Here is a 14,669-nt window from a genome sequence, read left to right on the forward strand (position 1 = left end):
ATTACTCAGGACTTGTTCTTTTCCCCAGGGTGGGGGATCCAAAACTAGAGGGCATAGGTTTAAGGAGAGAGGGGAAAGATTTAAAAGGAACCAAAGGGACAACCTTTTCACACAGAGGGTGGTGCATGCATGGAATGAGCTGCCAAAGGTAGTGGTGGGAGGGATCTGGATGGATACATGAATAGGAAGAGGTTAGAGGGATATGGGCCAAGTGCTGGCAAATGGGATGAGATTAGTTTAGGATATCTGGTCAGCACAGACAAGTTGGACTGAAGGGTCTATTTCCATGCTGTACAATTCTACGACTCTATGAGTCCAATAGATTTATGAATGTGCACTTGCATTTGCAATGAAGTTTCGGCTTTACCACCCATTTAACCTGAGAAATGATCATTTTTGATTCCGCTCCTCCTCCATGCAATGTGAAGGGTAACTCCAGGCTGGCAGGCCCTGACCTAGTTGAAAGCTGAGCTTTAAAAATCATGAGAATACTGGGAATCCCAGGAGGTTCCGGCAATGACAAGACTTCCACTTCTGACATGAGGGAAGCTGGGCTGAGTGGAACACCATTGCTCATGAGGTGAGTTGCAGTGACTAGAATGAGAAAATGTAATAGAGTTCACGGAGAGAACACCTCCTGCAAGTCAACACAATTAGCAATTAACTGATTTCTGCTAAAATTCAGCCCTCTGTTTCTCTCCTTCCACTCTTTTCTCTCTGAGGAGACTCTGAAGGACTCCTACCATTTGCTTGTGGTCACTTCTTTAGGTATTCCTTTCCTACCCAGGCTGACAATTATATCAGCGTTATACTAAAGGTTCTGCTAATCCACTGGTAATGAACATAGAACAGTACAGCATTGGAACAGGCCCTTCAGCCCACCATGTCCGTGCTGACCATGATGACATTCTAAATGAATCCTGCCTGCCTGCATACGATCGGTATCCCTCTATTCCCTGCCTGTTCATGTGTCTGTCTAAATTCCTCAAACGTTGCTGTTGTTTCTGCTTCCACCACTTCCCCTGGCAGTGGGCTCCAGGCGATAAAATGTGATGCTGGAAAATGCACAGCAGGTCAGCATCCGAGGAGCAGGAGAGTAGACATTTCCAGCAGGACCCTTTAGCAGGACTGGGGAAGTAGAAGGAGGCTGAGAAATAAATGTGGTTGTGGTGGGGCTAGGGGAAAGGTAGGTGGGATGGCGATAGGTGGCCGTTCCCTCCACGATTCCCTCATTTGGTCTACGTTCCCCTATCCACATCTGGCACCTTCCCCTGTAAAAATGGAGCAAGAGGTACAAAACCTATCCCCACACCTCACTCCTCACCTCCGTCCAAAGCCCTAAAGGATCATTCCATATCCGGCAGAGATTTACTTGCATATCCTCGAACCTCATTTACTGCATCTATTGATCTCGATGTGGTCTCCTCTATATCTGAGAGACACAGTGTAAACAAGTCAGGGAACATCTCTGGTTCGTACACAACAACCAACCCCACCTTCTGGAGGCCATCCATTTCAACTCCCCCTTCCGTTCCCCCGATGACATGTCCATTCTGGGCTTCCTCCACCACCTGAACAAGGCCATTTGCAAACTGGAGGAGGAACACCTCATCTTCCACCTCGGAAGCCTACAACCACACAGCCTTAACATTGAATTCACCAGTTGCCAAATCTCCAATTCAACACCGTACTCCTGACCTGCCCTACCTGTCCATTCCTTCCCACTAATCCACTTCACACTTCCCACCGACAAATCACAGTCACTTCCTACCTGAATCCACCAATCGCCAACCCGCCTACCTTTCCCCTAGTCCCACAGCCCCCTATTTTTCTCTCAGACCCCTTCCTCCTCCCCAGTCCTGATGAAGGGTCCTGCCCGAAATGTCAACTCTCCTGCACCTCAAATGCTGTCTGACCTGCTGTACTTCTTCTAGCGCCACATTTTATCGACTCTGACTCTCCAGCATCTGCAGTCCTCACTATTTCCTAGTGGGCTCCATCCTCTGGGTAAAACCTTGCCTTGTACATCTTCTTTAAACATTCCCTGTCTCAGCTTAAACCTATGTCCTCGGCCCATTGGTCCACCTAATCAAGATCCCGTTGTACTCTGAGGTAACCTTCTTCGTTGCCCACTGCACCTCCAATTTTCTCCTACATAGTTTTCTTGCATGTACTTCACCCAAGTAATTATTTATCCCAAAAGAATGAAGAAGAGGCTTCCCCAGTTCTTTAACCAGGAACAATTCAGTTATCAGCTGCTCATCCTGTTGTGCCTGCAGTGTTTTGAGCTCGGACTGTTGCAGGATTGTTATTCTGACGTGCAGAGTAGTTCTACGAATGTTGCAGAAGTGTGGTCACTAGGGGGAAACAGCATCACACTGACAAATTTTTCGCAGCTCCAGGTCAGTTTCTGTTTTGCTTTTCTGCTGCTTCTGACTTCAAAGCAATTCCAGAGGCTGCCTTCTGATCTTCTCTATCTTTCCTAATGCCCCAGTCCTCTCAGTTACGCCGATCCGAGAGCCTACTGTTGACGTTGCAATAGCCCTGCACTCACCCTGCTTTGCCAGTGAACAGCCTGAAGACAAACAGCAAGCACTCACACCTCACAGCTTTTACCTCAATGAAGCTGGAGGCTCAATATCCATTGGACTTTGGTTATTGGCCAGTGTGGCACGATATCCTTTGGGCACTCTTTACTTATAGTATAATCATAATGTCCTCTTTCTAAATGGGTTTTGCAATCCATTGTGAATATTTTACTGTGGATTCTTGTGCTATACATTAATGGACATTTTTGAGAGATAAATGACAAATTTTAAATGTTGAGAGATAAAAATCACAAACAATTACTCATTTATTGTGTTAAAAATCACACAACACCAGGTTATAGTCCAACAGGTTTAATTGGAAGCACACTAGTTTCAGGTGATTGTCCTGAAGGAGCGTCGCTCTGAAAGTTAATGTGCTTCCAATTAAACCTGTTGGACTATAACCTGGTGTTGCATGATTTTTAATTTTGTACACCCCAGTCCAACACTGGCATCTCCAAATCATTTATTGCGGTAACATGGAATTAAGAACAGATTATTGTATTTGGTCAAACCAATAATACAATCTCCATAGGGAAACCTTAAATCAAAATATTCCAAATTTACATAACGACCACCAAATAAAGAAATTATCAAACACATTTTTAATTTTTGAAAATTTTGTTTAAACATGAATCCAAATCAATTTGAAATAAATATGATTTAATGAGTTAATGTGACTTTAAACTAAAAAGGTAAATTTCACCAGGTACTAAGCGACATGGTCTATGGTGGGATATGTGGTAGATGGCTATCTTGGGACCATTTTGTAGCAACTTTCTCACATTGCTCAAGTAGGTAGTGTGAGATCCTAGCCAGGGAGCAATATGTTCAGGATGAATAATCATTATTGTTGCTAAATGCCTTGTTAACACAAGTCCCCTCAGGTTGCAATGTTACTACACTCTGAAAACAAACTATAGCCATTGGGAAAACCCGACATGAAAAACAGTGCAGGATCTCACCAGGTTCAACTTGCTGCTCTCTCCATTAGAGGCATGAAGATTTTGGCACATTCAATGGACACATACCTTTCATTCAAGGGGAGCTAGGAATAGTTGAATGAGCACTGGAAAGATGTTGAGCACATCCTACCTCTTTGCATTATCCTTTGCCAAGTTTCTCATCTGCCAGGCTTTCTCAAAGGGTGGATTCAATTCAGCCCAAATTCTAAGAAAGATCTGTAAACCACATTGCTATTTCATTGAAACATGGTGATTTGGCTCAAAACAAAGGTCTATAAAACAGACATTAACAGAATCTGCTACCAGATCTCCTCTAGTCAAGTTTCAGATGAAAAAGTCATTGCTAATTTAAGTAATGGAAAAATTGAAAAAATAAAATCTTCCCTGTTTATAATGTCAAGTACTATCCAGCAGTTTATAATTATTAATGACATCAGTATATGAATAATTACCAAAATTTACATGTTTCAGTTCAATTACTGTTCCTGACGTATTAACACAATTTGAACAAGTATTGAATCTTCATTGCACTAAAATAGCAGACAGAGAATGTCAGCTGATTGTACACTCATTCATACAGAGCACTAACCATATTATTGCAATGCAGTTTAGAGGCAATTAGTGTATTTTAATAAACTGCATACGACAGAGGGTAGGAAGGACTAACTGATCCCTTTGGCCTACTCCTCCTCTCCAATTCCCTCTTGGGAGAGAATGCCCTGTAAAAAGTATTCTCCAATTCCCTTGGGCCATGAATCAAAAAACTAGCTCAAAACTGGCTGCCACCCTGTCCCACCCCATCCCTCAAAGTAATTGCGTGTGGAGAATGGAGAATGCAAAATATCCTTTGTTTGCTTTCAAACACCCATTAGCTGCTTATGGGCATGTTCAGACTTGACTGTAAATTCACTGCAAAGCTAGATTTGCAAACTGGGCGGGTATTCAGAGCTCACCCTGACTCCAGAATAAACTGGCTGGAGATCCACTGAGGGACGGAGACCTGTATCACTGATGGCAATGTTGTTGGCATGATAATACTCCATAGATCGCAAAGTGACCTATTAAGTTCCAAAACCCCACCCCAACTCCTCAATCCTCCAAACTGCAGAGTCCAGACACTTCCACTTGAAAGCGTACATGATGCTTTATGCCGTCCTTCCTCTCAAAGGCAGGTAACAATTCTACTTTGTTATGAATGGTAAAATGCAGCGTGATGTAATGGTGACTGCAATGGAGAGTAAAATCTGGCAGAGTATAAAATCCGGTGAATATCCTAGCCCATTAGTTCGGTTACAATTTTTCCTGCACATCTTTTAGACTGGTGGCTGCATGATCTGATTAGAAGTGGCCATTACCTGCATTATTCTGTCAGCTCTTAATCTCATTGTAGAAGCTAAAGAGAGAGCTTTGTCCGTGGCATACCTTCTCGCATCAAGCATCTAGACTGGGATTACTCATCCTAGTTGGCTTGAGGGCTGAATTGCAATGTAAAGTAATGCCAACAGCACACATTCAATTCCAGCTCATGAAAGACCTGCCTTCTCAAAATATCCCCTTGCCTGGCATCCCTCAGCCTAAACCCACCACCAGGTAAAAACAATGACTGCAGATGCTGGAAACCAGATTCTGGAGTAGAGTGGTGCTGGAAAAGCACAGCAGTTCAGGCAGCATCCGAGGAGCAGTAAAATCAATGTTTCAGGCAAAAGCCCTTCATCAGGAATACAGGCAGAGTGCCTGAAGGGTGGAGATGAAAGGCTTTTGCCCAAAATGTTGATTTTACTGCTCCTCGGATGCTGCCTGAACTGCTGTGCTTTTCCAGCACCACTAAACCCACCACTAGTTGTCTTTCTCAAATGAGAGAGCAGCCCTATGGTGCCCCAGGACTATGGTGACTTACTTATTAAATTGGACACCTGAAAGGTAATAATGCTCCCACGTCCAAAAGACTTGCAACTGCTGATGTGCACATTCCCTGAAGCAGAGTGTTTGTGCCAGCAATAGCTCCTGGAAGAAAAAAACAAGACATGGGTGACATGGTATTGAATAATCCAGCAGAACACATCACAGATCACCGTTATATATAGACATTATGTTCACAGACACATAGGGCCTGGAGTTTACCGTATTTTTGGTTGAGTGTTAATTACTTGCAGGATTTCCCCGTGGGAGCCGTAGAAACTTGACTCGCACAATTGTCCGCTGCTCACCTCATTAAACATTCACCAAAACTTCACGGCACCGCTCTCATGTCATCTTGTACTCAGCAGCAGTGGAAACACTGCCTGTGACCTTACAGCATTCACACTGTGAGCACCATATCTGAGCACCAACTGCGTGGCTGTGCAAATGCTGGAAGGCAGTCACTAGCCTTTGTGTGTTGCTGTATAATTCCAAGGAACCTGTCTGATAAAGGAAAGTTTGCTTTTCGTTCAGGGACCTGGAAGCCCAAGCGGATGGTGGAGAAATGGTTGCCCTTTTTCCCGAAGACCTCCAGTTAAGGCCACGGCACCAAGCACAGCTAGCTGGGTCTGAAGGTCAGTGCAGTCTGGCGGAATGGACAGAAATGCAATAACTTGGTCAATAATCTTATGTGTTTTGCAAAGATATAATCTTCTCTCTGCCCCCTCATACTTTAACTCTGTACTGCACTCACCAAGGTTCATGGTCTACTACTCTCACTATAAAATGCACCTATCCCATTACCTCAAACTACCAACCCTTCCTGCCCTCTGTTCTTCCTATTGACTCACTCACTACCCCTCCTGACTGGGCACCTGCCAGCACCCTGGCTGACCATAGTCCCCCATGACTGGACTAAGAATGCGCACTTTAGTCTTTAGGACTTGGCCATTAGACTGAAACATGTGCTGTGTGTTTGTCACACAAGTTGCTGCCGTAGATTCAGCATTGACGCTCAAACTCCAACATGCGTGTCCCTTGCCTGTTCACCGCAGACAAACATGACAAACTGCCTGGCTTTCAATCTACACCAAAAGGCAAGGCACGACAGAGCTGTGTGAGTTTCCAAGTGAGCACAAAGCAGGTGAGTGCTAAGAAAGAAAGCTTAGAGCCCGGAGACACACCCTATTCTGCTGCATAAAAGGTGGGTATATGACCATACGTGCAAAGGAGCGTGACACCATCATTGCAAAGTATGGCATTGGTGAAATCCAAAATGGAGTACTGAAATGTCTTCTTTGTCCATTGGAGATACCCTGTAATGAACTGGTGAGACTGGTGGTTTGCCAATGCGATCTCTGTGGTTGGAGAGTGCCTGTGGATGCTGCCCGTGAAGTGTGCAATGTGAGGTTGGAGAATGAAAACCTGGAGAAGGTACTGGCAAGCAGCAGCCAATAGAAAACCGCTCAGACGTTCAGATCAGGAATTGGCACTGTCTAGGTTTTCACTGATACCTGAGAGAATAGCAACCTCTTAGGAATGAGACAAAGTTAAGTAATGATAAGATATTAGTGCACGCATACATGGTCCCTGTCATTTACTAGTGAGACTCCTATCTAGCAGTTAGGAGTATTTTAATAGAAAGATCGGGCATTTTTTTCCCTCAATGTTGAGAATCTAATTTTTTTTCAATTTTGCTGCATTCTCTCAAATTTCTTGCTATTGTCCATCTTGTTCAGACACTGGGAACATTTCAAGCACTGAGTCTGGGTCACTACTAGGTTGCTTGGTTACAGAAAGTAATAGATTTTCAGCAGCATTTCATGCTTCAAACGATTGAAGTATAGATGGGGTATGAAACCTTTATGTGCTCAAGTCGCATGCTATGATACTGCTGATTTCATGAGCATACCAATGAAAAGTATACTGCCGTAATGACTGTGAGACAAAACATAAAGTTCTCCTTTCTCTAAAGATGGAAAATTATCCAAGATATACACAATGGTTCATAAGCACATATTGTCAATTCAATAATTATGCAAAATAGTAACACAGAGTTTGCAAAATTAACACTTCAAACTTCAATGTAACATTCTGGCAGCTCAATCTGAGTCAATGATTGTGTGCATCAGGGATTGCTCTGTGTTACACTTGTTTGACAATTTGGTTGTCTTGTGTTGTCACTCAATGCCATTGCACAATGATTGTCAGTGCTATCTTCCTTATACTCTTTCTGCGCAACTGACAAACCATGCATTGGTCTGAACTTAGCTCTGTTCCTTTGCAATGTCACACAATGATCAGCGATGCTTTCAAATGATACGGGTTGGTTACATATTTCAGAAACCATTGTTTATTCTATAGCTTTTCAAAGGCCCTCCTCAGACTATGATGTCTTACAGAGTTAAAGGATATTTTTAAATTTTGGAATCAAATAACATAAATAAACTAGTTAAATCTCCTCTTATGGGTTTATGGCAGCAGCTGCATCTCTTTCTATGCACCATAACCTGGGAAAGACCTGCTGTTTATCTACTGCTCTACAATCAAGTGTCACTCAGTTTGAGATATTCCAGAGCACATTCTCTGTTGTTTCAGTCACTCCTCTCAATATAAACTTCATTAACTATACAAACCTAATTGTTTTCTTTCAAATCATTATTCCGGCAAGCAGTAAATCCATGAAATGATATGTCAATGCACCTTACATCTGGTAGCACACCCCAGTATCATGACCTGTTGCCCCATCAGTCCCAATTCCTCAACATAAATCCACATCTCAACGTCTACATTTGCCTACATGTCAAAACCAAGAAAATTCGAATCTGTCTCCACCAGGCATGACTTGTACATCTAAAGCTTCTGTTAGAACAGAGAAACATCCCCACTTTAAGCGAAGTAGAAACAGAAATGATTAATGACCACTCCACTAAAACGATGTATTCAGTTTCTACGTTAGGCAGCGATTTCAAGCGCGCAAAGATTCTGGTGCCCTTGATTATTTTCTGGAAAATATTTGAATTAAAAGCAAAGGTGGAAAGAATCTTTCACAACTTTACAGCTAATTTAATATCCTGCAGCACTTTACAGTTGCAACACAGAAGAAGCAGCAGCTTATTTGTGCCTGGCAAGTTCCCATTGGCAGTAGCAATTCAGAATCGCATAGGGTGTATAGTGTGGGAAACAGGCTATTCGGTATATCTAGGCATTGACATATAGTTTACATTCCCTCTACCTTGTGTCAACTTTTGACATATCTTTCTGTTCCTTTTTCTCTCACGTTACTCACTTTGTTTTCTTTAATCATCTTAAGTTAATTGTCTCAAGCACATGATGCCATTGTAAGCTCCACATTCTAACCATGGGTCGTTCTGCTATAACACACATTTCATTGATACGAATTCATTATAACATGATTGACAAATTCGGGACACTGTTTCTAAAGTGTGAACTTTTAATGTGTGCATTGGTTATAACGTGATTCTGGTCCCATAATGGTTTTGCTATTACATGATTTTCTTATAACACGGGGTTGCACGAGAATGGAGCTACTGCGTTATGGCAGAACTAACTGTATGTTCCAAGTTTTAAAAATGTGTTTAAGAAATTTTTCCAATTAGATTTTGTATTTCTTTTTGTCATTAAGAGGTGGAAACTTTCAGTCCGTATATGCTGCATTGCATACATTTGATGAAATGCCCATGTAGGAAGCCTCTCAGAATATCGAAGCACATGGAAGGTAATATGGATATTAAATTGGATTAGCAACATGCAGCAAAGGTTAGTGGCTTTTCAGACCGGAAAGTGATTTGTAGTGACATTTGTTCAAGCATAGATCAGTGTCAGGGCAATTATAGCTTTCACTTTATTTAAATGGCCAAGACTCAGGCAGCACTCTCCAGTTTGAAGATGATACACAGCTGGAGTGCAAAGTAGATAGTGATGAGGCTAATTATGGACTTCAGGTTGATCGAGAGCAAAACCAAGGGGACCTTGGAGCTTAGCAAAAAGAAGCAGGAAGTGATGTATTTTGAAATGCCTAAGAAGGAAAGATGTATACCATAAGTGGAACTATGGAGAAATGTATAGACGAACAGATTGTAGTGATTGTAATGAGGTCAGCCACCTCATAGAATATGAGTTCCCTGATTGGGGCTGTTAATCTAATCCAATCAGGGAGCCCTGGCTGAAAGATAAGAACAGGAATGTCAGACATCCTCTTCACTCTGAGAACTGATTCTGAGTGCCTGGATCAATATCAAGGACTCTTTATATGTAAATAAAGGGTGACCTGATGATGGGATATCCCCAGATTCTATGGAGTTATTTCACTGATCATCCTGATGTGTTGGTGTCCATCTACATGAATCTTCCATACACTTCCTGCCTCCATACTTCAGCAAAGATGTAAATGCCTCAGACGTGATACAAAGGAAGTTCACCAAGATGTTATCAGGGAAGAGGGAAGTCAGTATTTTTGGAAAGCTTTGGAAAGTTAGCCTTTGGAACAAAAAGGTTGTGTGATGATCTCTTGAGATAAGGTGGGGGAGAATTATTCTCTCTGATGAGTACATCAATGATGAATCAGTAAAAAGGGGAAATGGAGAGAATTTTTTCATTCAAAATTGTTGGAATCTGGAACTTTCCACCTGAAAAGGTGATGGATGCTGTTTCTGAAAATTATTTAAAAAGGGAGTTGGACAGGCACTTAAGGATTAGGACTTTTGGAGCCAAAGACATAAAGTGAGGATATGGGCCTGAACAAGGCTGATCTTTCAAAGGGCCATTACGGGCCATGATGATGGGATGGTCACAGTGCTTTGTGCTTCAATGATTCTATGAACTACCCAGTTCAACCTGTTCATAGTTTTTAAAACCCTCTATCAGGTCTCCTCTACAGGTCTTCTCTTTTCTAAAGAAAAGTGCTGTGACTTGTTCAGTCTATCCAAATAGATTTTGAAATCTTGGTTCTGGTATAGCATTTTAAACCTATATTTGTATCTTTTCCATTTATATCCTTTCTAAAGGCTGGAGCCAATAACTATACCCAGACTGCCTGAAGCAGCCTGACCAGTATCCCACACATTTTTAATATAACTTCACTATTTTTGAGTTCTACCTTTATGGAAATAAGTCCTTTTCTTTTTGAAAAAAGTTAGCATTTTTAATTATTTTGCTGACCTGCAATGCAGTGTTTAATGATTTGTTAACCTGCATATCCCTAGATCTCTTATTTCTTCTATGAACTGCATCACTCACATTTGTCAATACCGCAGTTCATGTAATTGCTCAGTCTGCATGTTATCTAATGTCTTCCTGTATTATGCTTCATTCTTCTTCAGTGTTAGCTACATTTGTATTTCCTGTAAATGCTATGCAGTTACTAGAAGTCTCCAAGTAGGTTGCATAGAGTCAGCACCTTTAAATTACTCTGCGTGCGTGACCACATTAGATAATTTAAGGAGGCTGTATGATTTTAAACATCATGAATTTTCTCTCTTTGGTCCTATTTATTTAGATGCCCTTCATATCACTCTGAGATCAACATGTCTGCACGGTACAGAACCTATTTTCTGTCTGAAGACCCCCTGTTTTTCTATTCCTACTGTGCCTATTAATTTTTGATTTGGAATGAATTCACTTCCAATCAAACACAGCAAATTGCAGATGCTAGAAATCTAAAATGAAAACAGAAAGTGGCAGAAATACTCAGCAAATTGGGCAGCATCTATAGAAAGATAGACAAAGTTAATGTTATGAATTGAATCTGACTTATGCTCAGAGCTGAAGCAAGGTAGAATTTCTACCTTCCTTCATTTCTGAAGTAGCGTCATATTCAACTCTCTGCTCGCACATGATTTCACCTTCTCCAAAACTATCCTGATAATATTCTGAGTGCTGTTACCCATCCCTTGCGAAAGAATAAAATATCCTTTATTGTCGTGTATTCTCCATTGTAGAAATACAGTGAAAAGCTTTTACAATGTCTGCCTCTTGTACCATCTTAGGTACACATCTTGGATACAAAACGTGAGTAAGAAGTAGTTGTCCTGAAACATACTCCACTTGCCCTATTTCATTCCCAACAATGCTTCTCTCTCACAACCTGGACAAACACTAATTAAGCAAATCGTCATTTTCCCTGTTTGGAAATCCTTCATGTCACTGAGCCCGAAACACAATTTGTATTTAGTCTATATTAGGATAAGTGAGGTCCCTTTAATTACAAATAGCTAAAAGAAATCTAAAACATGGTCCTCTGTAATCACAAAGGAGTTTTCATGGGAGTTGAGAGTTAGGAGTAATTCATTTCACAATGAGGTAGAATTGGAAGATAATTTGTGAACAAAAAAGATCACTTTTTATTCTTCCCAGAGGTCACCAAATATGTTGAGGAATCAGTGGAGGGTGAAATTACACCATTTAATGCTTATAAGACAACAGGGGGGCACTTGAAATTGCAAGAGAAAAAGGAAATCTAAACAGTGACATCGGAAAAGAGAATGCCAGTATTTCAGTCTTTTGACCAGAGCTGAAAAGCTAAAGAGGTCTCTTCAAGAAGGTAAAGTAGAGCGCAGCAAAAAGAAGGTTTGACCTCCAGGGGTAGTTGGAAGATGGATATCATAGCGAGTTGCAGACAAGCTCTAGTGAGGATGGTGCAAGACAGGGAAGTGTGACACACTACGAGTAGATCTGCTAGCGGGAGGAGCTACAAGCAACAGCAGTAGTGCTCATTTTCTTGGCATTCTGTGGTCTCATGAAAATGCCAGTAGACTGCAGTGCGCTCTCCCTTGCAGAAGTAGAAGATCCAAACATATCGGGATAGAACAAACCAGAGGCATCTTTTACCCATAGCTCAAACTGGGCTCAGCTCATTTACATATGTAAATCAGGATGGATGCTCATTTCAAGTTACCACTGTATCCTTGGTTACACTGAGATTGACCATACTGTCCTGCTATTGCACCATAACTCTGCAATTTTTAACATAAATTGTATTGTATATATCCCAGAACAGACAGACAGTAAACCTTAATACAGTTAGATGATACCACAAGATGTGACTTTCCAGTATGAAGGCACTCACCCTAACTTCAGTAGCACTGGTGGCTGCAACATTAGTAATGGTAATAACCTGCCTGCAGTTACTATATCTCAGCTGGATGTAGTCAGAAAGTACAGAACCACACTATATGTTAGCCTGAAAGCCTATCGCAGTGCAATTAGTTAGTTGTGTTAATGATTTTCAAGACATCTGTCTCAAAAAGAACTCAGTCTTCAATGTGTACTTTCCAAGGGCCAAGATGTTGCTAACACATAGACTTGTTTAGCACTCTGGCAGAATATTCATACATTTTTTAACCGAAAAGAAATCACAAAATTCTATCTTTTCTTTGAAATAAAGCTATTTAATGCACTTATTTATTATTGTAGTGTCATATTAGTAGCAAGTTAGGAGGCAACGGATTGTAATTATTACATATTTCATTTGATGGTCCAAAAACAACTTATCATAAAATCACCATAATCCGAAGGAAGTGGACTATGAGGCTGCTGTTTCATTAAAGAGGGATGACCAGTGGTGGCTTAACCTGAGGGTCATCAAACTTCAGATGAGGGGAGGATTTGAGAAGGAGAGTCCTTTATGGTAACCTCAGCCAGTGTAGGAATTGAACCGGCTAACCAAGCCCCCGTGCTTATGAAATACAAACAGAAGTAAAAATGAAACAGTTCTGAGGAACTTGTGAAGCAGGAAGTTGTCTAGTCGTGTTTTTAGTTAGTGACAAGATCAATGTACTTGGATTCGCATTTTACTGCCTCAACACATCATAATGAAAAGTAAATTCTCATTCAGGCAATCTGTACATTAAAGTGCCTACACAGCATTCGTCTGAACAAATCATTCACGCAATTTTCTGCCATCTCAAGCTTCAACAACACAGAGTTGAAGTTGGGACATACATGCAACGATGAAGGACATAGCTTCTGAGGCAACAAGTAGATGTGTAGTGAAAATAAAGTGGGTGATCAGTGCTTCAATTAAATAAAGAATATGAAATATCAGTGCTGAGATGACCCATGAGTATTGGCAAATAGCTACAGTATCCCTAGGAGACAGTAAGGACAGCAGATGCTGGAAGTCACAGTCAATAGATGTGAAGCTGGAAGAGTGCAGCAAGTCAGACAGCATCCGAGTGAGTCCTAACGAAAGGTTTCGACCAGGAACATTGACTTCCTTGCTCATTGGATGCTGTCTGGCCTTGTGATATTCCAGCTTCACAGCTTACAGTATCCCTGGTGTCTATGAAGTAGACAAATATGTTTTAATCTCAGGAAGGGCTATCATTGGCTAAAGGACTGTGGAGGAGGCACTAATGCAAATGAAAAATGGTGATTACACAAATACCAGTCGTGTTGTGGCAGATTCCATGGTGAAATTAATGCAAACCAGGAGCATGTAAATATATTGGGCCTTTAATATTTGATTACTTGATCCTAAGCATTTAAATACAAAAGGATATATTTATACAGAGGTATTTTTAAAAAAAACTATCAACCTGTTCAAAGCTCTGAGCAAGGGATAGGGATACTACCACTACACAACAACAGAATCTGGGTATTGTCTTCATTGTCACATCTCAGACCGTGTTTTCAGAATCCTTAAGGGGGAGGGTGTGCAGCCAGAAGTCGTGGTGCACATTGGCACCAACAACATAGGTAGGAAGAGGGGCGGGGAGGTCATTCAGGAGCTCAGGGAGTTAGGCTGGAAGCTAAAAGCTAGGACGGACAGAGTCGTCATCTCTGGGTTGTTGCCGGTGCCACGTGACAGTGAGGCAAGGAATATGGAGAGAGTGCAGTTGAACACATGGCTGCAAGGATGGTGTAGGAGGGAGGGCTTCAGGTATTTGGACAATTGGACTGCATTCTGAGGAAGGTGGGACCTGTACAAGCAGGACGGGTCGCACCTGAACCAGAAGGGCATCAATATCCTGGGAGTAGGTTTGCTAACACTCTTTGGGGGGGGTTTAAACTAATGTGGCAGGGGGATGGGATCCAGACTTGTAATCCAGAAAGTAGGTTAGCTGTTTTTCAAGATGTCCAAGAATGTAGGGAGGCTGTGGAGAAGGTAGCACTGACAGGGAATACTTGTGGACACAGAGATGGGCTCAAGTGTGTATACTTCAACACAAGGAGTATCAAAAATAAGGTGAGTGAA

General features: G+C 41.6%; 1 protein-coding gene across 1 annotated transcript in view; it reads left to right on the top strand.

Moving 5' to 3' along the window:
• The first annotated feature begins 5,990 nt into the window (after nt 1-5,990).
• LOC132818679 (regulator of G-protein signaling 21-like) overlaps nt 5,991-14,669 on the top strand; it is a 74,792-nt gene continuing 66,113 nt past the window's right edge. The window contains exon 1 of the mRNA XM_060829704.1: nt 5,991-6,087. Within this exon, the coding sequence (XP_060685687.1) occupies nt 6,018-6,087 (70 nt within the window). The 5' untranslated portion in view covers nt 5,991-6,017. The remainder of the gene's footprint in view (nt 6,088-14,669) is intronic.

This window comes from Hemiscyllium ocellatum, chromosome 9 (genome assembly GCF_020745735.1).
Source record: "Hemiscyllium ocellatum isolate sHemOce1 chromosome 9, sHemOce1.pat.X.cur, whole genome shotgun sequence".
NCBI classification, from domain to species: Eukaryota; Metazoa; Chordata; class Chondrichthyes; order Orectolobiformes; family Hemiscylliidae; genus Hemiscyllium; species Hemiscyllium ocellatum.